This window comes from Saccostrea echinata, unplaced genomic scaffold, assembly GCF_033153115.1.
Source record: "Saccostrea echinata isolate AGI-Se365-2 ecotype Australia unplaced genomic scaffold, CSIRO_AGI_Sech_v1 ptg000002l, whole genome shotgun sequence".
NCBI lineage: Eukaryota > Metazoa > Mollusca > Bivalvia > Ostreida > Ostreidae > Saccostrea > Saccostrea echinata.
In genome coordinates this window covers 6,555,500-6,579,633 of record NW_026889751.1, presented here as the reverse complement: position 1 = coordinate 6,579,633, position 24,134 = coordinate 6,555,500, and the positions used below count along the sequence as shown (strand labels likewise).

General features: G+C 31.5%; 5 protein-coding genes across 5 annotated transcripts; 3 read left to right on the top strand and 2 right to left on the bottom strand.

Annotated features, from left to right (window-relative positions):
* The first annotated feature begins 1,946 nt into the window (after positions 1 to 1,946).
* On the top strand, positions 1,947 to 2,842 carry LOC133206212 (uncharacterized). The gene is made up of 4 exons (XM_061342157.1): positions 1,947 to 2,187; positions 2,358 to 2,441; positions 2,542 to 2,654; positions 2,766 to 2,842. Exons 1-4 carry the CDS (start codon positions 1,973 to 1,975, stop codon positions 2,807 to 2,809), a joined length of 456 nt encoding a protein of 151 aa, XP_061198141.1. The 5' UTR covers positions 1,947 to 1,972; the 3' UTR covers positions 2,810 to 2,842.
* Positions 2,843 to 6,135: 3,293 nt separating this feature from the next.
* LOC133206222 (uncharacterized) lies at positions 6,136 to 7,202 on the bottom strand. The gene is made up of 4 exons (XM_061342168.1): positions 7,117 to 7,202; positions 6,779 to 6,958; positions 6,491 to 6,609; positions 6,136 to 6,244 (listed from the first exon to the last, which is right to left on the bottom strand). Exons 1-4 carry the CDS (start codon positions 7,200 to 7,202, stop codon positions 6,189 to 6,191), a joined length of 441 nt encoding a protein of 146 aa, XP_061198152.1. The 3' UTR covers positions 6,136 to 6,188.
* Positions 7,203 to 9,411: 2,209 nt separating this feature from the next.
* LOC133206201 (uncharacterized) lies at positions 9,412 to 10,813 on the top strand. Its single transcript, XM_061342147.1, has 4 exons — positions 9,412 to 9,592; positions 9,811 to 9,963; positions 10,091 to 10,203; positions 10,723 to 10,813. The coding sequence occupies exons 1-4, from the start codon at positions 9,426 to 9,428 to the stop codon at positions 10,791 to 10,793; spliced, it is 504 nt and encodes a 167-aa protein (XP_061198131.1). The 5' UTR covers positions 9,412 to 9,425; the 3' UTR covers positions 10,794 to 10,813.
* A 3,877-nt stretch (positions 10,814 to 14,690) lies between these two features.
* Positions 14,691 to 17,840, top strand: LOC133199605 (uncharacterized). Its single transcript, XM_061335452.1, has 6 exons — positions 14,691 to 14,747; positions 15,162 to 15,343; positions 15,682 to 15,789; positions 16,111 to 16,216; positions 16,469 to 16,586; positions 17,762 to 17,840. The coding sequence occupies exons 1-6, from the start codon at positions 14,735 to 14,737 to the stop codon at positions 17,772 to 17,774; spliced, it is 540 nt and encodes a 179-aa protein (XP_061191436.1). The 5' UTR covers positions 14,691 to 14,734; the 3' UTR covers positions 17,775 to 17,840.
* Positions 17,841 to 20,627: 2,787 nt separating this feature from the next.
* Positions 20,628 to 22,597, bottom strand: LOC133199598 (uncharacterized). Its single transcript, XM_061335438.1, has 5 exons — positions 22,335 to 22,597; positions 22,132 to 22,158; positions 21,326 to 21,478; positions 21,028 to 21,140; positions 20,628 to 20,701 (listed from the first exon to the last, which is right to left on the bottom strand). The coding sequence occupies exons 1-5, from the start codon at positions 22,586 to 22,588 to the stop codon at positions 20,628 to 20,630; spliced, it is 621 nt and encodes a 206-aa protein (XP_061191422.1). The 5' UTR covers positions 22,589 to 22,597.
* Between the last annotated feature and the right edge of the window lie 1,537 nt (positions 22,598 to 24,134).

The following is a 24,134-nucleotide window of genomic DNA, read 5'->3' as shown; positions in this document are numbered from 1 at the left end:
TAAAATGGTATAATTAGACCATGTTATTGAAATATTCAGAAACATAGATATGCCCATTCAATAATTCTTGTAATTGGAATAAGAAATTTACATGGAAATCTTGCTAATTTTCAGTAACTACTGATATCAAAACAAACAGCAAATTATTTTTTTTTATTCAAAAAATATAATTTTATCGCAAAAGTCGGGCGACTTTTATTTTGAATAATTCAAAGAAATAAACTATTTCTCTATGAATTAACATATCAAAGAATACAGCATTTGAGATAAAAGTTATTCATTGTCCTTTTTAAAATTGAGTAAAGCTGTTGAATTGTAAACAACTAAAAAGCTTTTTTTATTATTTATTGACGATATTACTTATGTTCTTAAGGACATACGCAACGTAGATTGAACTTTATTGTCTTTTTCCCTGGAGTTGAAGAGTTCCAATTCTTAAAGGAACTGTGTGCTATATTTTAATGCTATATATGCTGTTGTACACTTCTTCTAAAACAAGTTTGGATAAACAAAACATAAAACGGGGTATATATTTATACTTGATAAATGATTTTTAAATTATCCTTTTTTTATTTCACGTTTAGGTATTTCAAAATGATGGGAACACTTTAATCGATTTCATTTGATATACTGTAAAAGCACAAATTTTCATGGAGATAAGACTTCGTAGACTTGTCATCTAAAAATGTTTCGTGGGCATTTAATTTCGTGGTTTCGAAAGTAGCCGTATTGAATATAGTGATATAAAATTAAGTGTGGGATTTAATTTCAACGAAATAAACGAAATTTAATTCCTAACGAATATTTTTGCGTTTAACAGTAACCCTTTATTTGCATGCTTAAAATCTTTGCGAGACAAGTGCATTCGGTATGTACTTATTTCAAAGATTCATTATTTGGCGAATTTGAAGCAATCTGTATGATTTTATGTAGACAGAGCTCTGTATCATGATTGCACTAATTGGTCCCTGACATTTTAACGCTAAAACGTCATAATAAAGATTCAACACATGATCCAGAAACCCCGTCGTGTCCTTGAGTTTTCTCGGTGAGAAGTAACACGTTTTATTGTGATCCTGGCTCTGACAGGCATTATTTTCGGACAATTTCTTATCTTCTGTTATTGGAGTTCTGTAGGGTTTGTGTAAGGACACAGTACTTCATCCTTTCCAAACCTTCCTAATATCGTTCTATATTGTACTTTTGTTGACACTCATACATAATCCAGAGTTCTTGTCTGATAATGATAAGTTCACTCGGTAAACAAGGCACATAAAGTTTGAGTTCGTTATAAATAACATAAAAATAAAAAGGCACTGATTTTGTATTTTTAATATATGCCTGTATGAAGCATTTTCAGTTGGGGGGGGGGGGCACTGCCAATCAAAAATTTCTTAACAAGCAAAAAAAGAGGACAATATTATTGAGAGAGTACAAGCATAATGTAGCTATGTTTTCTATATAATGCTATAAATCACCCCACCCCTCCCACAGTTCCTACGGCCATATACATGTATGCCTGAATCAGTAAACCAAAAAAATACGATTCAAAGATAGCAATTTCTTCAAACTGCAACATTGAAATATCATAAGTAACTATCATACTGTTAATTTTTAACTTTTGGTGGATAAAAAGCACATAATTTTCAATTCATTATCTTTTATTTGCCTTAACCCAGTAAATTCAAAATTAACAACTTGATATCAGATTAAGTTTTTACAGCTAACTTTGTAAAAGGGAAATGCGTAATGCTCCACAATTACAAAAATAAATACATATCAGTGGATAAAATGAGTTTCTTATTTATATTCTGTATATGAGAATGCTGCAGCTTTTTTGATAAGAATTAATTTTAAAAAAATTATGTAAGAATCTTCGACATTTTTTGGCCAAAAGAAAAGGTCCTTACGATGGAATTCAAATATAATAACCTACGACCCTTGACTGTCTTATCTCCTCGAGTAATAGAAAATGGCGTCTACCAGCATGAGAAGAATTTTCCTTTTAGTTTCATTTCTTGATTTATTTGTTGTCGGATTTTGTGATGATTTTTCGCTGAAACCTATCATCAGAAAAGTAAGAGCTGAGGAAACTTTAAGTGATGATGAGAGAACAGTTTTGGCTAGGGCTGATGAACGTGATCTTCCACCATCATTACAAAGACTTGTACGGGACACACTAACAGGGTATGTTCAGAACGTTTATCGTGTGTGTGAGAGAATTTATAATATATATATATATATATATATATATATATATATATATATATATATATATATATATATATATATATATATATATATATATATATATATATATATATATATATATAGTTTAAAAATTCACCTTTTTTCAGAGAACATCTTTGCTGCAGAAATACCCCACTACCATTGGTTACCAAATCTCGGTCCGTTGCAAGGCACCATCTGGTTCATGATAAGTATGTGCCTTTACTTTTCATAGAATGCAAGGAATTGGAAAAGCAAAAGGGTGTATTTTTCTATTATGATTGAAAAATGAATACTTTATTCCCTTTGTAGACCAGTAACAACATACGTAACTGAATACTATAAAGAGGTTGTTGAACGCTCATGTCCTCAGGAACACATCGTTTGTTGCAACATGTACATTATGGTGGCATACAAATGTGTTTGTAAGTTAAGAGTGAAAGATAAAATCATTGATACAGCAAAACAGAATCTTATGAACATATCACGTACATGTATAATTATCCTATTAGAGTTCTTTTTTTTTTCTCTTTTAGATTTGAGAGATCTCCATGAAGTTGCGGTATCCCTTCTGGGTTGAATATAGAACGGATTGCTGTATATTGAGATTAAGGAAAATAATAATCTTTGGGTTAATAAGACATGTTTGTGTGTTTGTTCAATATAAGTATGAACCGACACTGTTCACAATGCTAATAAGGTACTAGTATTGTAACATCAAGCAAGAAACAACTATATGTTTTTACAATTGATCATTATGACTTTATGAGACGCAGAAAATGCAGTTCAGAGTCAGGGTATAGGTATATTACAGGTTAATTGATCCAATATGACAATGTATTTTACAGAAAATATTATCTTTTCCGACGAAAGATGTAGGAAATTTTATGAAAATAATCAGTGGATGTGGTGTGCATTTGTTTTCAATGTCCGTTTACTGGCTAATAGAGGTGAATCAATGTTTTCTCAATTAGGAATTGATTTTATAAAAGACTATAGTTTAGTTGGATGAAACGTTATAGATATACATGTGTATTAAAGAATTGAATTAGAAAATTAGAGAACAAAACGCGAACAATCTATCCTTTCGTTTTCAATAGACCGGAAGTGATAAAAGAATTAGAAAGACTACATGAAAAAAAATGTTATGGTTCCAGCTGAAAAAGCTTTTAGCAATATAGTCTTTGTTTGTAAGGCTCATTATTACAAAGTTCTGCATTCTAGAAGAAGTTGGTTTCCACATCTGGTAATCCAACCTATATTCACAGTTCCCTTTCAAAGAATAAAATTTTCAAAATCACTTTTCTGTTTTAAAAACGTTTCATATTCCAGTCAATAGAACTGAGTTTGATTTACAGTACTGGATTCTATAACTTCATTAATATTCTTACAAAGAAAGATATATTGCAGGGTCCAGTAAAAGGTCAACCAAATCCCTTATCATTATTCCTCACCAAAATATTAACTACTGTGAAGAAGAAAGAAGACATGCTACAAAATATTCAAGAATTGGTGGATTCTTTAAAAAAAATTGTCAAACATCAGTAGCATCAAAACATATGACTTTTTTTACGCTTTATACAACCATTTCTCACAATAAATTAAAGAGCAGGCTTTTTTAACATCATAGATAACTGCTTTCTTGCTTTCTCAATAAAAATGGTAATTTTTCACATCTTGTGATTGGTCGTCAACAAAATACTTTGTTAAAAATCATTCTGATTCTGTATTCACAGGTACTCTGAAGTTGATATTAAAAAGATGCTAGAGACCCTCATTAACAATATCTTTGTATTCTTTGGAGACCAAGTCTTCCAACAATTTGTTGGAATTCAGTTGTGCACTTTGTACTCCTTTATTAGCTGACCTTGTTTTTATATTTTATATATATATTTATATATTTATTAAGTAGAATTTATTCAAAGACTTCTACATGAGGAGAAGAAATCTCTTGCTGTGGCCTTCAACTCAACGTTTTGATATATCGACAGCGTTTTATCGATTAACAATAGTTATTTTCATTCATATGTCGCCTAGATATATCCCATTGAACTGGAAATAAAAGATACTACAGGTCTCCTAATCTCTTTCATATTTGGATGTTTTACTAACTATAGACGATAATGGTCAACTAATGATTAAACACTGTAAAACAAACGGATGACTTCAGTGTTTCACTATCACCTTCCCTTATTTTAGGCAGTGCAAGCCTCGGTTCCTAAAAATGAGCAGTTAAGTAATTGAAAATGCTCACAAAAATGTCTCGAAATTTACAAAGTAATGTGTATTTATCCACGATATTTCTTCAAAGTTTATCATTATAATTATAACCAAAGTTATTAAATCTCAAAAATGTTTTTTTAGGAAATAAAAGCACAGCTATGCACTTTCTAGTTGAAAATTGATCAACAAATACATCTTAAGATAAAATACTACTGGTGTCGAGGCATTTGGAGAAAATTACACATTTTTTATACTTCTACAATATTTTAGTTTTCTGTTTATTGTAATTGAAGATACATTCAAGTAAAAAGTTTGTGCTATCATTGCAAGTTACTACGAATCACTTCTAATTTCATATCATGATTATAAGCTTTGGTATCTAAGGATAGATTGAAAGAAATTTGATTTCCTTAAAAAAGTATTATTTTTGTACTTTTATGGGGTACAAATGTCAACTGTTTTACAAGACGGTTTCTAAGACTTCAAAGAATCTTATATTCTATATTATATATATATATATATATATATATATATATATATATATATATATATATATATATATATATATATATATATATATATATATATATATATATTATATATATCATATTAAGACGTATGAAATGAAAATTGTTGCACGAAAATATTTTCTAATTTCAAGCTTCGTTTAAGACTTTTTAAATTAAATAATAATTTTTTAGAATTATCGTTCCTGGCTGAGGAGGGGATATTCTTTAGTAGTAATATCCCAGAATCACTGCATAAGGTATTTGTCTTCCAACTGATTTGATGCGCAAAAACATGCTTTGAATATGATCAATTTTTAAACCGAAGCAAGCTACTGATAAAGAAGTTGATGTAACAGGGATTTCAACAACCCAGATAAACGTCAGCTTTTTGTAAATTCTAATGCTGACCATATTTGTGATACAACCTATTTGGTCGTATTTTGTCTGACATATTTCTTACCCATTGTTAGGTTATTGCTTTAATACTAAATTTGACTACGTAGTACTCAGTTTACCTGATCAATACATTTGTGATCGGTATAGGGGATGTATACTCCTCCTAGGCACCTGATCCGTCCTCGTGTTCTTGCCCTGTTCACGATTCGTTTTGTTTACTGGATTTATGAGATTGATCACTGTTCATTATTTTCATCTTTTACATTAAAAAAATTATTTCTAGAAATCAAGACTTGGAGTATTCATCGTGCATAATCTTTCTTATAATTTTCTTTTCCAAGTTTTAAATTGTAGCCTTATTAAACAGTATACACTGCACTAAATAAGGATTTAGTTTCTTTCTTTTGAGAGAGAAAGTAAGTTGGAATCAGAAGGAAAGTAATTCTGCTTGCCAAATGCCAAAGTCAATTATATTGTACTTTTTTAAAAGAAAAAAAGTCTTGTTGTCGGTATAACAAAATTAAACAAAGTCAAGATTTATCATGGAGAGGTACATGTATCAAAGACATGCAATTTTTGACTGTTTACTTTCATTCATCATTTTGCAAATTTAAACTGCTTTTGAAATATTGAGTTTTCGAATGAAAAAAAATTGTAAGCAACATTTGATTTCATAAACCAAAGACTATTCTAAACCAAAGTTATTCTAAATATTGAACTTTGAAAAGAGGTGTCGTCTTTTTAATATACATTGCTTTATTAGACAAAAGCCAAAAAAACGTATCTGAGTACTTTATTGTTAATTTGCACATATGAATATGAATATAACTTTTATCCAAGTAGCCCAGCGTCAATGAGTTCTTGCAAGGAACTTGATGCTCCTTTGTCTGTGAAAAACAAATAAAAAAAGTAAGAATTAGTGCTGAATTAGTGCTGATATGAGCCAAAAATTTTTAAAAATATGTATTAACATGGATGTAAGGAATATTGCAATACCATATTTTTGAGGGGAAAAAATCAAAGTATTACAGGGTACAAGTACATCACAAAAGTTAATCAAAACGTTCTTTGATTACTTTTCAAATATTAAGAACAGTTTTCGCTGGAGAAAGAACTCTAAACTGCAATCATACCTAGGCACTGAGATCCTACTTTTTCATATCCATCACAGCAGTGGAGGTAGTGCTGCGGACATCTTCCAGGGTACTCAACTACCACTGTTTTATTTACTTCCACTAATTCGGTCGTAGTTCTAAAATAGAAATATTCTTACTCATATTTTTTAAATAAAAATGCATGTTTTTTTATACGAATTCTCTAGCTTTTTTACTAATTTTATATTGACTAATTTCTTTTGGAGCATCCCTCCCTCCCCCTCCCATCTTATTTCCAGATTAAGAAAGCATTCTAACAAACCATACACAACATGGCTGACGATATCCTCACAGAGAAGTCCTTCCGCGATAGTAGGCGTCTCCCCAAAGTGACAGTCCCTCTGGTAAGTAGTGTTTACTATTTTTGTAACCTGTCTAGGTTCTACGTCGATTGTAGTAACGTTTTTCCTTATTGGGGCAACATCAACACTACAGCACCAGTGTTCCCTAAGCAACGAGAAAAATCAAGTACTTGCATATTGAAGGTTTTAGAGCGGAATTACCAAACTCATCTCTGGTAATCTTTCAAAACATTTTGATAACATGCTTTCCCCAGAGAATAAAAAATTAAAGTTTAATAACTAATTGAAATAATAATGACTTACGCGGTTCCGGTGCGTCGATTCCTATTAATATGTGCCCCTTGAATTATTATGACTCCAAGAAATGCAAAAGCGATGTATTTCAGCATTGTCGACATATCTATACTAGCTAATATAGCACTATAATACTCCCTTGTCGCTTGAAATCTTATCAATGCTTTGTGGATATACTACGTACATTTCGGCTGATTAAAAGTGGATTATAAGACAAACAGTGAAACACACACACAAAAAAAAAAAAAAAAAAACGGAATAAAAAGAGAATGTAAAATTTTAGACCTGATGAGATATCAAAAGTATACTCAATTATTTTACCATTAGAATTATAAAATCTCATCTTAAAGGCAAACATGAATAGCTGAAACTGAATTATGTTTTTAAAATGTTTATATCCCTAAGAACATGACAATTACCCTATGCGAGTGTACTTTTATTTTGATTAGTTATAAGTTAGCAAAACTTAAGTGATGTTACGAAACCATGTGCATGTCTATGAACACGACTCTATTCTTTGTTAAAGTCCAATAATAAAATTTTATTTTACATCTGACAAATGTTTCAAAGAGATGTTTAATTACCTAACGTTCAGTATCAGAAAACGTTTAATTTTGACCCAGAAAATCAAATTTATGTTTACTACATGTAATTACTCTCCATTATTATATCCTCATAACATGTCTTTAGTATACAAGTATCACCATTAATACTATTATGAAATGATTTTGATTTCTTCAAATTTACTAGACCACCATTCTATATAAATACGCGTATTCCTTTTTCCACTAAATATTTTAAATGAAAATGCCGATAAATGTACATCAACCCTTTCTGAAAATATTAAGAATTCAGGACAGTACACGTTTTAATAATAGTGTATAATTAAGACAATCATATGATATACATATAAAAATTTAGCTGAATTTCTTGAATAACTAGAAACATTAAACCCAAATGACTTTCCTTGTTTTGAAATATTTTTTTTAAAACATGACAAGTGATTATAATATCAAACCAAGGGACCAGTAGCGGTAGCCTAGTGATAGGGCGTTCGCTTTGTGATCGGGAGGTACCGGGTTCGATTCTTCTTCCCGGCACCTCGTCAAACCTAAGACAATAACATAGGTAGTGACTATTCCTTCGCCAAGCGTCTGGTACTAGAAGTGAAAGTCACGGGTCTTTCGGAAGAGATAATAAAACCAAGGTCCTGACATGATAAACCTCACTTTCCACTGGCCCCTTTGTCGCATAAAGGATATGGTGACATCTCATATGAGAAAAAATATCTCGCAAAGGACGTAAAACAATTAATCAAACCAAGGCAATTTAATACAAGTTCGCCATGCACTCGGCACTTTGAAGTGAAAGTTGCAGGTCCTTCGGATGAAACCTTAAAAACAAAGACCCCGTGTGACAGCAGGCGTTGGCACGATAAAGATCCCTCACTGCTCAATGGCCCTGAGGTCAAAATTTGAAGCCCTTCATCGGTATATAGTGACGTCTCTATATGAGTGAAAAATTCTCAAATTTGACGTTAAACAACATACAATCAATCAATCAATCTTTCTTTCAAATACAATAAATACATTATTTATTCTATAGAAGTATCAATAAACAAATAGCAAGAGGCGAAGAGCAACAACGTTTACCTGCGTAAGATAGGATTTTAAAAGGCTTATATATTATACAATTTTGCTACTAAATAATTTACTTGCCTAAAAAAGTAATGGCATAAATGTTTTCACAAAGTCCCACTCTTAATATGGTATGGTTTAAACAAACAAACAAACAAATAAATTAAAATTAAACATAATACCAAATAAAATAGAGCATCAACTAGGTAAGAGGAAAACCATGACAATGAAAGATGATGAAGAGTAAGATCCTTGAAATATGTTATAAGAAGATTGTAATATTTTTTATTGGTGGTCAATGGTTGCTATGGCAAAATACATAAAGACGATAGCATTCCGAACGAACAAACAAATGCAATAACGAAAAGCCTGCTACAGTATAAAATACCCGACAGTTTTAATCTTTGGATTCATTACTTAAGTACAAATTAATGGATTAGTGCTTCAATTAACAAATAAAACTATTCAAAATAATCTCTATGTGCAACATACTGTAATTTGAAATGCTGTTATCATATCTTGGTATTACGAATTTCTTTGATATAAGCGTCTTCATGGGAAAACCACACGTGATGACCTATTATACATCTGATTTTCTCCTAGTCTTACGGAATCACTCGTTGTTTATCGTGTAGTTTACGAAATTGTGAGCAAGTTTTGAAAATTTATTAACTTGTCAAAATGTTACGATTTTTGTGTTTTTATTTTTGCATTACGCTTATAATATGTGATCCACTGGAGTTCCTCAGTGAAAAAGAAAAAGAGGCTCTCGGTAAAATGCATATTTTGGACCTACCAGAAAAGGCTCAACGTCTTGTTCGAGCAGTCACTCTTCATGGAAATGCAACGTGTGTATAAAGAAGTTGTAATTCTTTTTACCTCTATTTTATATATAAAACAAGCCAACCTTCCACTTCCTAATTTTCTTTGTTATAATCTTGTAACGTACATGTAAAAAACCTTTTTCTAAATAATACACTGTAAGTTATACACTGTAAAATTTTTTTTTAAAAAATCTTAACTGATTACACTATCATTTTACTTCCATTTCAATCATGACTATCAGGGCTCATTGGTGTTGTAACGTTGCCACGACAAAGAAAATCACAGAGACACACTCTAAGCTCCTGTACACCAAACAGATCAGAGACCGTGTATCTCATCATCACTGCGGGTTTCTGGGACTGTCCCGCTGTGCCAGGCATCACTACTACTATATGTATGAAACAATTACACGCCAAAAATTCGTATTGAGTTTATATTACAATATTTTTTTTAATTTCTAAATAATTTCGAATAAGACCTGCATGTATGTCATAATGTCTGATATATTGTATATGTTGCAGCTCAGTACCGCAATACAAAACAACATACTCCGTAAAAGTCATTCACACCAGTTGTCCAAACAAAAACTTAGTTTGCTGTAAAGGATATGTTCTAGTAGCCGGAAGCTGTGTCCGTATGTACCCTGTTTGAATTGTTTTTAATTTCTGAGGACTAAATACATATCTTTTTGTTGCTTTTATATACCGACGAAGGAAAGGCTACTGAGCTTATTTTAAAGATGAAGTCGGGCCACTAAAAAAAAAACAAAAACAAAAAAAACACCAGCATTGAAAATTAAAATATCGATTATGATGAAAAGGTAAACAAAAATAATAAGGGGATCATAAGAAACCAAATCAAATTCTAAATTACACATAAAATCTTTGGCATCATATAACAAATTGAAACTCCTAATGTTAAACATGCCAAAATATGGCTTTGATATGCCTGGCTGGAATAAACGAAATTGATGCAATTTTTTTTAGTTTTTAAAGATAAAACTAAATACTTATATTGCTTTTCCACCATTTTTGTACAGATTACTTTCATGATAGGAAAAAAAAAAAACAGTAAACACTGCTATTTTGTTCATTGAATTACATAAAGCATTATTAAAGTACTTCTCAATATGTTCTTTGTTTTTTCTTTACAGCTCTAAGTGAAATATCTAATATAAAGGACGACCTCATCAATCTACATAATGGCGGAGTTGTCGTTGGATAAATATGGATTTAACAGAAAATGTAAATAAAGAGATTTGGATATTGTTTTATTTCACATTTATGTTTCTGACCCACTGAAGATGTGCAACATATTTGCGAAGAATTTTGATCAATAATGATCCATATATTAATTTTGATAATCTTTCAGAAAACCATTTTACTGGTACATGTTTAATAAAAACAAAAAGAATTTCTATGTATGTTTATTAAACTAAAATATCGAAATATTATTTTATCTGTTTGGATAATAATAATAAGCAATGTAATTTTTCTTAATAGCAATAAATTTTCGTGAAAACAAATTATTTTATTTATTTTAGCAAGAATTTATTCCTATGTCATCGATCAAATCCAGTTTGTTATTATTGCGGTATAGATTCAGATAGTATTATGCGAGGTTTAATTAATAAATTTATCGCCTCGTAGCTGTAGATCTGTAGCTCGCATGGTCTGAAAAAATGGCAAAGACGACCAGGGAACTACAGTGCCACCCATTGAAAAATGTGCATATTTATTGCGCACAAAACAGTGCGCTATTCCTCGATTTATTTATTATTTATCACTCCGTATATATAAAAATATTACTAACCGTGTGTTCTTAACATATTCTTTTACTACTTCCACAACAAAACTGTATGTAAAAGTCATATACGAAGTGCGTTTGACCGAATCGTCTTGCCACCCATGATGGTAATATAGGTAGGCGAAATTTTCGATGGTCTCAATTTCAGGCCCAGGAGGACTATTAACAACGGTTTTGGGAAATGTTTTATTGTGGAAGTAGTCAAAAAATATGTTAGGAACACACAGTTTGTAATATTTGGAGATGGCAGTTTAAATATACGGTGAAATAAATCGAGAAACAGCGCACTTTTTTGTGCGCAATAATTACACACTTTTTTCAATGGGTGGCACTGTAGCTCTCTGGTCGTTCATCCCAATTTTTTCAGACCAGCGAGCTACAGATTTGCAGTTCGCCTCGTATAGAAAGTATTGTAAAATCAAAAAGGAATTATTATTTTTCAATATTGCTGCTTTAAATTAAATACACTTTTTCCAGCGGCATTCCATTTTGCTGATACCCCCCGACAGAAATTTTCTTTTTTGTCACCGAAGACTGAAGTTCTTTAGAGCATCAATTACTTCATCGTCGCTGGCAAGCTTTCTTTAATAAAATTGAGTTTTCAAAGAGATGAAACTCTAAAGTGCAAGGTATAGCGAAAAGAATGGATGTGGGAAGATTTTATAAGGTTATTATATTGCCTACTTATGCAAATTGGTTGAATGTAATTATGGGTGGACTACTGCTCATTGTAGGACTTTGACTCTTGATCGAAATGGTGAATCCAAGCTCTATACTGGGCCCAATCCTTTTGATATCATTTTCTAGATTTTTTTTTATTTCGCTGATAGAGGTTTAAATGTTATTTGGAAATATTCAATCTGCTCACTCCTACTCCATCATGTAGAAATTCTCCTTTCTGAGAACACGTTTTGGAAGGAGAATGTTCAAATATATAAAGGATAACTATTTTTTGAAAAACACACTATTGCATATTATAATTATTTGCTTTGATGAAATACAACTTATGAAAGTTCCTCTTCACCCACTAAATGTTTTGTTTTGTTTGGTTGACTTTTTGTTTTGCTTTTTTCTGTTTTAGGAGGGATGTTATTTGTTTTACATGATTTTGTTTTCTTTTTTTCACTTGTAATTTCAAAACCAAATTCCCTGACGGTTCAGTTTTTCTTTCCTATTATTTACTCCTACAAAACCTAGAGAACTGATGGATAGAATAGTAATATTAGACCTAAAGTTTGTATCACCGTGTGAAATTGACTGTTTTATTCATAATTCATCTTGGACTCTAAATGTTATATTTAATTTTTGTTTTAATGTGATATTTGATATTCTGAAATTACTTGGTTTTAAAATTTGCATTTTACAAATTTTTCTCACGTTAACTTATTAAGTGTTCATATAATTACTGAGTGACACTTGTCGGCTGACAAAGGGGCAGAGTGTTAATGCCCAAGGACCTTTTAATCCCTTATACAAACATTATGTAATTATTTAATTATCGGTGTTCTTTATGTCCATGCCATCAAAGCATTTCATTTATTGTTACCTGTATCACTTTTACTCGTTGTCAACACCTGTCATTTTTAACTCATTGTTCAATTCCTCTTAAATACCATTGTCAAATTTTACTTGTCAGTTCGGAGGCCGGGTGTACTACCGGCCACGTCCGACTCGTTCCCCATCATGTTCTAACTATTTCTACTTTTAATTTGGAGGCTATGGCCATATCGAACTGGTTACTGTTTATTGTTGTTCCATGTTAATCATTTCCATCGTTGGGACTTGTTAATAAATACGGAAACCAATTCCTCGTTACTTTGGACTTTTATATGTGTTTTCAGGAAGAGCCCTAGGAATACGGCTTTACTACTTCCGGCCCATAGCGCCACTCATTTCCCTGCCAACATTCCCTCTTGCCCGATCAACAACACATCTTTTTAGACCCAAACCACGCGGTCATATTTGAATAAAATATACAAAAAATGTTCTTGGGAAATGTGTGAAGGTAAAAAAGAATGTAAAGTCTGGGAATTAAAATATAAGCACTTTTCATTATGAATCTATGAGAAAAGAAATGAAGAATAGAGAATTGATCAGATAAAATTTGATTCTTAACTAAAATGTACACGGGGGATGCCTGTTTATTTTTTTTTTTATTCTTTTTCTAACTGGGAAGATTGATTGATTGATTGTTGCTTAACGTCCCTTTTGAGAATTTTTCACTTATGTAGAGATGTCACCGAACGCTGGTGAACGGCTTTGAATTAAGACCTATACTCAGCACTCAGGGCCATTGAACAGTGAGGATCTGGATCGTAACAACGCCTACAGTGACACGGGACCTCGCTGTTTAAGGTCTCATCCGAAAGACCCTAGACTTTTACTTCTAAAGCCAAGAGCATGCCGATGGAACAGTCACCACCTACCGGTATGTTAACATCTAAGATTTGACTCGGCGCGAGAAAAGAGAATCGAACCCGGTACCTCCCAGTCATGAAGTGAACATCCTACCACTAAGCTACTGTGACCGTTCTAGCTGGGAAGAAGAGTAAGAGGTAAATCAAAACCATTATCCATTTGTATAATATTGACTGTTGTCAGGTCTTATCAGTTTTGAAATCCAAAGATATGGTTTTTTATGTCTCCTCCAGCACTAGGAAACATCTTGTTAGCCATTGTGGTATGCCTGTTTGTTATAAATTGTGTCCCATTGTAACTCTAGGACATATGATCGGAATGAATTCAAATTTTGCACATTGCCCATGACCGAAAAGACTCATGGGGAAATAGAAAATTCGATGTATATGGACAATGATGTCGGCCATACCTCTTAAACCCTTGATTGTAAAGAAATTAAACTTCAGTATGTTATCATTCACAAGGTGTTTACAGAAATAATGTTTTGTCTATTTTGGACCTATTTTATTGACAATATATGTCAACGGGATTGGACACAAGTTCCAAAAATTCAGGTAGTCCTCTCTCCATTATAAGTTAAAAACAATATATCTTAATAACTTCAAACTTGAATATGTTGTAGTCAAAACATAAAAGTGTTCCATAACTTTGAAATTCATATTATGTCAGTATTGTCATAATATCATAATCAAGGTTAGATGGGAAAGGGAAGAAATATCTCTTTTCGTTTTTCTACATGTACAACATTTAGTTGCATTGGCTTTTGATATACAATATTTTGAAACGCTTCCATTAAAGCTAAAATTTTTAACCATAAATTGTGATACATTGACTTTGACCTAGAATGGTTTCTTTAGATCTGTTTGGCTTATCTTTATTCGTCCTCTGTTTGACGTTATAGTATAATCACTAAGGACATTTTCATCGTAATAATTGTCAGTATGAAAATAACAGGTATGTCTCTATCGTTCTTACTCTCTTTATTCTTTCTGTTTGTTTCAGTGTCACAATTTAAGATTATATTTTTTGGCTTATCTTTTTTAATATATTTTTTCTAACTTAAGAACAAATTATTCTAATTGCTGATTATAGGTTTATAGACGACAGACTGATGATAAAGCATTATTTGTAGCGAGCGTTAATGACAAATTTTATTTGCATCTTAGACCCTCATCAAAACTTCATAACGAAACTATATTGCAGAACAAAGATTTTAAGGTTTTAACTATCGTACTGTAGTACATTTGCATTTAAAACAACTGATACTGAAAAACTTTGGAAACTTAAAAAAAACAAATATTCTCTTGTGTATTTGCTGAATGAATTCCTTGATTTAAAAAAAATAACTCAAGAATGCTATACTTTAAGGATTCTTCATCTGCGTGTGTCTCTTGGCTATATTGATCTCTGTTAATGGGGCTCCACAGAGACGGCAAGTTCAAGCCATTGTGGCATCAGCCTTTGGACAAGCTCTCGGTGAACAAGTCACGAAATTTGTCAGCACGGCTGGTGATTACCTATTGAATACGTTATTTGGTGAGAGTCCATATGTAAGTATCTATCCCATGAAATGAAAGACATCAATTTATCAATTTATTAACGATGTCAATTGCAATCATTCATAATTTCAAAGATTATATTCAGGGTTCTGGAATACACGTTACTTAGGCAAAGTTTGTTTTTAACAGCATTGGGTTACTGGGATTATTTGAACTTAAGTATATGTTGGGTTTTTTTTTCGAGGAGGTAACAATCTGGCATAAGTCAGAGAAATAATTTAGCATAATGTGATGATTTAAATTTAAACGGGCATTGCAGCTTGAAGTTACACTCAAAAAAAGAACTTTAAAATATGATTTTACTAATTAAAATTCAACAAAAATTATAGACCACCATAATGGGTCGCGGAGTAAAAGTAAGTGGTGGAGGAACCACAGTGTCTATTAAGGATATCGCCACAGGTATCGTAGTGGCTGGCTTTGGGGAGACACCAGAGGTAGGTTATAGTAATTATTTGCGGAACTGATAAAGTTTTTTTTAAGGAAAGAATTAGAGGTGATTATGTTTTTCATATATACTAAATGGAAATGTTATAATTAGTAATATATATATATATATATATATATATATATATATATATATATATATATATATATATATATATATATATATATATATATATATATATATATATATATATATATATATATATATATATATATATATATATATATATATATATATTAAATCTGCCAAAAGCTAGGTATCTAACAGTTCTATCATTCTCTTTATTATTAAACTATTACGTACATTACAGCTAGCCATGTCTCAAGCCACTGCTAATCTCATAACTACTCTGTATAAGGGAGGATATATCAGTATTGACGATCTTCATTTGGCCCCAGTAAGAACGACAACTCAAAGTATGTAAAGATTTTTTTCTGATATTGGGAGATGATACTACAAGTATTCAAAGATTTTGTGGAAAACTACAAAGGCATAGAAATTTGTAAACAGTTATTTAAATCCTATTTATAAATTAGCATTGGGTCATTTGCAAAAGTAAAAGTCGTAAAAGATTTGAATTCATCAATTTTAATAAAAATTTTTATCCATGAATTGACACTAATGAGAGTTTGATATAGATTATATAGAACCTGGTAATTTTATTTTAGTACCTTGTGCGGATGCCTTCCCACCAAAAGTATGTCAATCATATAAAAATCTAGGATCTTGTTCACCTGCCCATGTTACCTACAGCTTTGCCCATACACACTGCACAAGAACTTGTGGGTATGTTCTACAATTCTTTCATCTAAAATATTATCAAATCGTTTACCTAGAACAATATTTATGAGGGTTGTCTGGTAAAAGATTGGAAATTGTCTAGAGAGAAAAATAATCAACACTGCTTTCTTAAATTTTCACTTCTCTTTAGTATTTTCATCAATAAACATACCAAGTTTCAAATAGATATATGTATATATGCTCAAATAAACAAAATAAGGGAATTTATGTTATGTGTGGTATCGCCTACAGCGCAAGGATATTAAAGTCGAAGTGTTTAAACTCATGTTTTCTTTGCTAAAAAATATGGGATAAGCTCGATTTTCAGGAATTTCACTGATGCACACACTCGGAATCCCCTATATTTTTCTATAAAAACGCGAGGGAACGGAACAATCTTGGACTTCGGGCCTTCTGAAGAATTTTTAGTAGAAAGTTATTGACAATATTCTTACTACATTGAACTAAAAAGGCAAACTTTTTTCATTGGTCCACAGTGATAACGTCTTTCTTATTGCCACTTCTTTATTCTCCCCCTGAGACTCCATGAAAATGCTTCCGCTTACAAACGCCCATTCCACTTGTTTACTTAATATCTAGTAAAATTGTTATCCTCTTATTCATTTAGAGTCTGTAAAGGCGTCAATACTAAACGTACATAAAACTAACTTGCTCTCCGGTGTACCATAAAGACATCAAACATCGCCATTTTTTTCGTTTGTTGTGTTTACAACTTTCTCATTTCAAATGCTCGAGAAACTGCCGGAAATTAAGGAAATACCTTGAATTTTCCTAACGACATAATATACAGTGATTTTACAAAATGGTATTTATCCCAACTTTATCTATGTAATATCTTTATTTCGAAATATTAGTCGCGTATTCTCTAATGTAACCCTGATTTTTATTGCCCGAGTGTCATAGGACCATACCCTATGCATATTCAAGTATAATAAAATCTGTATTATTGTCTATTTTTTATCAAAAAATTGGTGAACTCAAATATGATAAATAAACTGCGCTCGTTATTTTCAAAAAACACGCGTTGTCCACGATTTTACCAAACAACCCTAGTAGATAACCTGTCTGATTTGATGTATGTGTATAAGAATAATTAATATAATAATTTGATTTTTCTTTTAATTGAGTGGCTGTGAATTTATCAATTTTTATTCTTTCAGTGGCTGTGAATAAAATTAGATACCAATGCTTGGAGAATGTCATCAATATTATATTGTAATCAGCTTTATTAAAATACCAAATATTTTAAGCAGAATGCATTATTGAAATACAAAAATACTACGGATGTAAATTATTACATTATCACATTACACATCAAAATTGCTTAAAAAAGCAATAATGATTTTTATAAATTGAACTTATATTTCATATACCAATGCGATGCAAAGCTTGAAACCGAAAATTGTATCAATTATCAGCTTAATCTATTAACTGTGCAAAACTTTGTGCATGTACAAACCAAATTGTAAGAAGTCTTGATCTTTGACATTGTGATCATGTACATATACAACCCATATTGTGAGGGGCCTTTATTACAATAAAATATCCTCAAATTAGAATACAACACTACCAAAAATCTCATCAAATTTTATCAGGATGCATATTTTTTTGTACAACTGAAACTAAATTGAAACATTTATGATACTAATTTAGTTTTTTATGCAATAAATAAATAAATATACACATTTCACTTTTAAGATCTGACTTTAATTTGTATCACAAAGATTGTTAGCAAAGTAGAAAAAGAACATTTACTTTATTTCTTATTTAGAATTTTCCCCAAGGAATTATTTTCCGTATGTTGGTGTTGTAGCTTGTTTACGAAATATTTCATATTTGGGATTTCGCTCAGATCTGAAAGAAAAATCATACTATACTATGAAAAAAAACCCTATAGATATTTATTCGATCCCCCTTTCATTAATAATTTAATTATAAAAATTCAATTCAAATACTTTATAATTCCTAGATAATCTTTATGCTACGGAGTATTGATTGAAAATTATTCTTCAAAATTAAAAAAAAAAAAAAAAAAAACAATTAGTTTATTGAAGTGTACGTACTAGCACAGTTGTCAGCCAACAGAATGAATTCCTTACCACAGATCAGGAAATGGATGGTTTCACTCCTTTTTGTCGTTTTATAAGCTGAAACTGATCTAATGCACGAATATGTTCTCAAAAAGCGAGTTATATACAAAAATTATATTAAATAAATCTCTGATATTGTATAACATTTATTATACATTGTAGGATTGACTATATAAATTATTTTGTACATCGAGGAATGAATCTAAAATTTATAAAAGCCGAATATTTATTAATTCTTTCAAGATTTTATGGAAAGGGGAGGTATTAAGCCAAAAAAACAATCGTAAATATTTATCAGAATTTATTTACAAGTCAGCATTAGTCAAGTGCAAATTTAGCAGTCTGAAGTCATTTAAATTCACCAATTTAACTCAATGAATTGTTTCATAATATTGAACACTAATTATTAGAAATCTGGTCATTTTTATTCAAGTGCCTTGTGCAGATGCCTTCCTTCCAAAAGAATGTAAAGCATATAGAAAATATAGCATTTTGTTCATCTGCTCAGACTATCTCCTGCTGCTTTGTTCTTTACACACTGCACAATACGATGGATTTTTTAGAATAAGAAAAGAACATAATAATTAGTATATTTATTTGATATTATATCTTTGTCTTCATTTAGAAGTGTAAATAAAGTACTATACCAATCCCCAAACTATCTTGTAATCAATTTTATTAAAATACCACACATTACATGTATAACGCCAAAACCACAGATATTAGAAAAATATAGCATCGACAGTAATTTTCCTTGTTAACTCCTTGAATTTTTATTTGTAGTCGGATGTTATACGATAATAACCCCACTACATCTTGTGTGATAATTTGTGTAATAATTTCTTGGTATCCTTATTAGATTATAATTATAATTGATTCATTTATGTTTGGTGTGTTTTAGGACGAAGAATATCAACTCATACCAAAAAATTAGAAATCAAATTATTCCATTAATTAAAAATGTTCTGCACCAATGCAATGCAAAGCTTGAGGGCATTATACTAACAATTATCAGTATAGTGATTAAATGCCTAATTCTTTAGTTTAATTGGAGTAAAATATTAAGAATATAACGAAAACAAAACTCATCATTTAGAGGACGATTCTCTACGAGGCCATTTTCCCGCCTGCTATAAATCGCTTAAAATGAGATTTTATGTAACTTAAAACATTCTATTTTATGATTCTGATGTTTGTTTTTGAACACCGATCACCTAAGTCACATGATTAAGAGATAACAAATGGAGGTCAAATAAAGAAAGATTGAGGGTAGGTCTATCAACATCAGGTTTCTAGGCATGTTTCTTAATGTGAATGATCAAAAATTAATTGTTTTTTTTTATGTCGGACACATTTCAAACTAAAGTAATGAATACAAAGATTTTGTCATGAAATATGGAGATAACGAACAGTTTTCAAGCTCATATCCATTAAAACAATACAAATCGGAAGCAGAGAAAACACGGACCTCCAAAAAATCAGAGGTGGGATCAGGTGCCATGGAGGAGTGAGCATTTCCTGCCGACCAGTCACGCCCGCCGTGTGCTCCTTGTCATGATCGGGAAATAACGGGAAAATCCGTCAACAATCCAGTGTGTAAATGATCGCCAAACAATTAGTATGAAAAAGTCAGTCAACATATGACTTAATGATAGATTGTATTTGCTGACAAGGTCATTGTATCGACCATAGAACTTACGAAATGATGAATTTAAACGAGACTGTTGATATTCTTGTTTCATCAACTAGTTTGTCAATAACTTACCTCGTTTTAGAAATTGTTCATAAGCAGAGCATGCTCTTGCGTATTGAATCAACTGAGAGATATACACCCCATATGCAGGTGATAAGGGTATATGTATCAACATTAACTATAACAACAAATTAACAAATTGAAAGAAAATGTTTATTTCCATTTGGGATTTGACCCAAGGAACTATTTTCCAACTGGAATGTTGGCGTTGTGTAGTTTAATGAGGTCATCTTTTATATTTGGAATTTCGCTCAGCGCTAGATAGAAAGAAGTGTTTATTTTATTCGATTTTAAATTTCACATTTTTTCTGCAAGTCCTAGATAAAACTATAAACGGCAATTGATTATACAATAAAACAGAAATTTCTTCAACATTCTAAAACAATTAAAATCTGGATTAATGCTTCGCACTCAAAATACCCAAGAAATCCTGTCCCATTCGTGAAATAAATTCCATGTCCATCTACAAATCATTGCATATCCTCTACATACTTACAAGTAAAAATAGATTTCTACGAAATGAATAATGAAGTGTATAAAATATACATGTGTGCTTACTAATATCATATAGATTTATACTTACGAACACAGTTGTCAGCCAACAGAAGGTAGTCCTTACAACAGACCAGGTTTTGACTGGGGCACGTGGTGTGTATAGTATGACTGGTATACATCGTCTTATAAGCTGGCACAGATCTAATTCATAAACGTTCAATAATGAGTAATATATACATACACAATATTTGTTTGATTAATGTAAGCACAAGTTTAATGGAAATTAAGGGATACATAAAGAATAGAAAGAATTTCTGAATGTTGTATTTTTAATATGAACGATAATCGTATTTGGGACCAAAAAAGCATATGCAAAGGTTATATACATGTAGTAGTAGTGATGTCTTGCACAGCGACTTAATCCCAGAAATCCACAGTGATGATGTGTAACTCGGTCCCTTATCTGCTTCGTGAATATCAGCTGTGAGTGGCTTTTAACTATCTTTTTAGTCGTAGCAGTATTGCAACACCAATGGTTTCTTGAATATATCAAAATTAGCATTCAATTGTATGTATTTTTCACCACGAAAAGATCAAAATAGAAAAAATATAAGAAAATGGAACTTCTAATTTATATGTATTGAAATATAGCATGCGCGGTTTTTGCAGAACAGTGATTTTTCATTAAAGTGATATGATCCTTTACAATGCTTTATATTTCGACATAAGAAAATTCGTATTCAGACAAATGTTTTCCTCCTTTTTTAAGCTTGAGTGGTTTGGAATAATGCATAATTGAAGCCTCATATCTCAATTAAGAAACAGAAATAATGTAAACTATAATGCAGTTAAGCGATCCAAGAATGGAAATTAAACCAATGCATGAGCCAAAAGAACAGCACTATATTTACAGACATTCTCTTGGGTATGAATACGACACCACAAGTTTTCACTACTCTCGATATGGTGTGTTGATATGAATTGTTTTAAATATAAAACATTCATGAAATCTTTTTTAAACCAATATGTTTGAATAAAAGTATGTATCTCGATGTATTCGTCGAAAATATATAATAATTATCATTTATTGAAAAAATTAGATTTAAATGAATCTGAAGCTAAACTGTGAATAAAGATGTTATGGATCGCATTACTGCTCCTTAGAAAAACAAAATGATTTAAGGATACTTACGTGGCATTTCCATGTAAAGTGACAGGACTAAACAATTGAAAGAAGACATGAGATATATAATATTTTACTTTACATTATAAAATTCTGAGTTTAAAATTTTTTTAACATATTTGTAAGTTAGCCGTAGACAAACAAAGCCTACTGTTAAACTATTCAGACATATATCATAAACTCAATGATTTCTAAAGAAAAATAGTACTAACGAGAGGCGTCCCAGTGTTGTAAGATTTAAATGTTTCAGCGCTGTAAGGTTCAGGTGATGGAGAGCGCTGGAGAGATGTTGTAGGCTGGCGGCGATGGCGCTGGATACCGCAGGAGTTAACGTTAATGCACGTTCCTCAACGGATTGCTCCGATTCGTACCGTTCCGATTCCAGAAGGACATTTCCATTTGATTTACCATTAGCCGCAATGGAGACCACTAAGGTAAAACATACGACTCTGCAAAGGAAACGCATTTTGTCTGAAATGAAATTGTCAGCCTAAAATAGAAAATAATGCTTAAAAGGACATGCCCTTAGTTCCAATTCTTGACAATGGACACAGAAGTTATCTACACATTTGTGTTAGGGGCCCGCTTTGGGTTCAGACATGCTTTATGTAAACTTTTTTCGACAATCAAAATTGTGGTCTTTAATCACTAAGAAAGTGGCAAATTATAATTTCTTTTTTTTTGTTCCTTCTCCTCTATTGTTTTACAGATGAAGCAGTTTTTTTATTGATGTTAAAAAAAATCTTACTGAATCGAGGATTGATAAAGATTTTATGAAAACAATACAATATTGTTCAAGATACGAAACCAGGGCAAAACCAGGAAAGACAACTCACAGAAGCATGATACTACCACAGAGTAAAATTCACTGTTCCAGAAATAAACTTTATTTTGGACTTTACTTTTTAATTTCTTATTTTTGTCATATTTTATTTCCCACGATATATTTAACGAATCTAAGTGTTAAGTGACACTTTTCGGACAATTGAATTACAAAGAGACAGAGTGTTATGTCTCAAGAACTGTTAATCTTTTATAACAACATTGTGTAATTATCATGATTATATGATTTTCATGTCCAAACATCAAAGAGTCATTAAGTATATATATTTAATTACTCTAAACATGTGAATCTTTCACTCATGTCAACACCTGTCACTTATTTACTCTTTATGTACATTCTTATAAATAGTCATGTATATTTAATTTCAATCTTTAGTCTGGAATATACGAAGGCCAGCCTCGGCCACGTCCGACTCGTCAGGACTCTGAGTCCGGAGGCCACCTTGGCCAGATCCGACTCGATCATTTTTAAATATGTCTGTTTGTTGATTTATGTAAACTGTTGCCATCGTTGAGACTCATCCAATAAATACGGAATCCTTCATCATTTGTTTTATCTCTGGAATTGCATATTGGTGGACTTTCGGGAATACAGCACACCCATACTTCGTTTTTACCTTACGGCCAAACAGCTCCTCTACCAATACCTCGTACCCCCAACGCCAAATTGCCTCACCACGTTCGTTTTGCAAACAACGGATGCAGTTCCAGACGAATTCTTAAATACAGTTTAAATGTACACGGCCACAATTGGTGGAGAATTGTGACCGTGTAGATTTGTGCGGTTCTAAGCATTTATCAATGCTTGTTTCTACATAACAAAGTTATGACCCAGACATGATTGCACAGACAAAAGGACACAGAGAAAGACAGACAGGTGATTCCTTTATACCCCTTATCCCTGTTTGCTGGGTTATAACTAAGGCACAAATTGTGGTACCGTGTTATCTTGGCAACCGCTAATTTCATTGTTAGAATAATATTGTTAAAACCTTTTTTTTATAAGGTCAACCATTTCTATTGTTTTATCACTGGCGAATGAGTTAGGTCAGGTAACTCCCATAATAAGAAAATACTGAGCGTTTTTCTGCATATAAGATATATGCCGAATGTAGCCTTGGTTACCACCTATATAGAGATATATTTCAAAGACTTTCTTGACATCATAA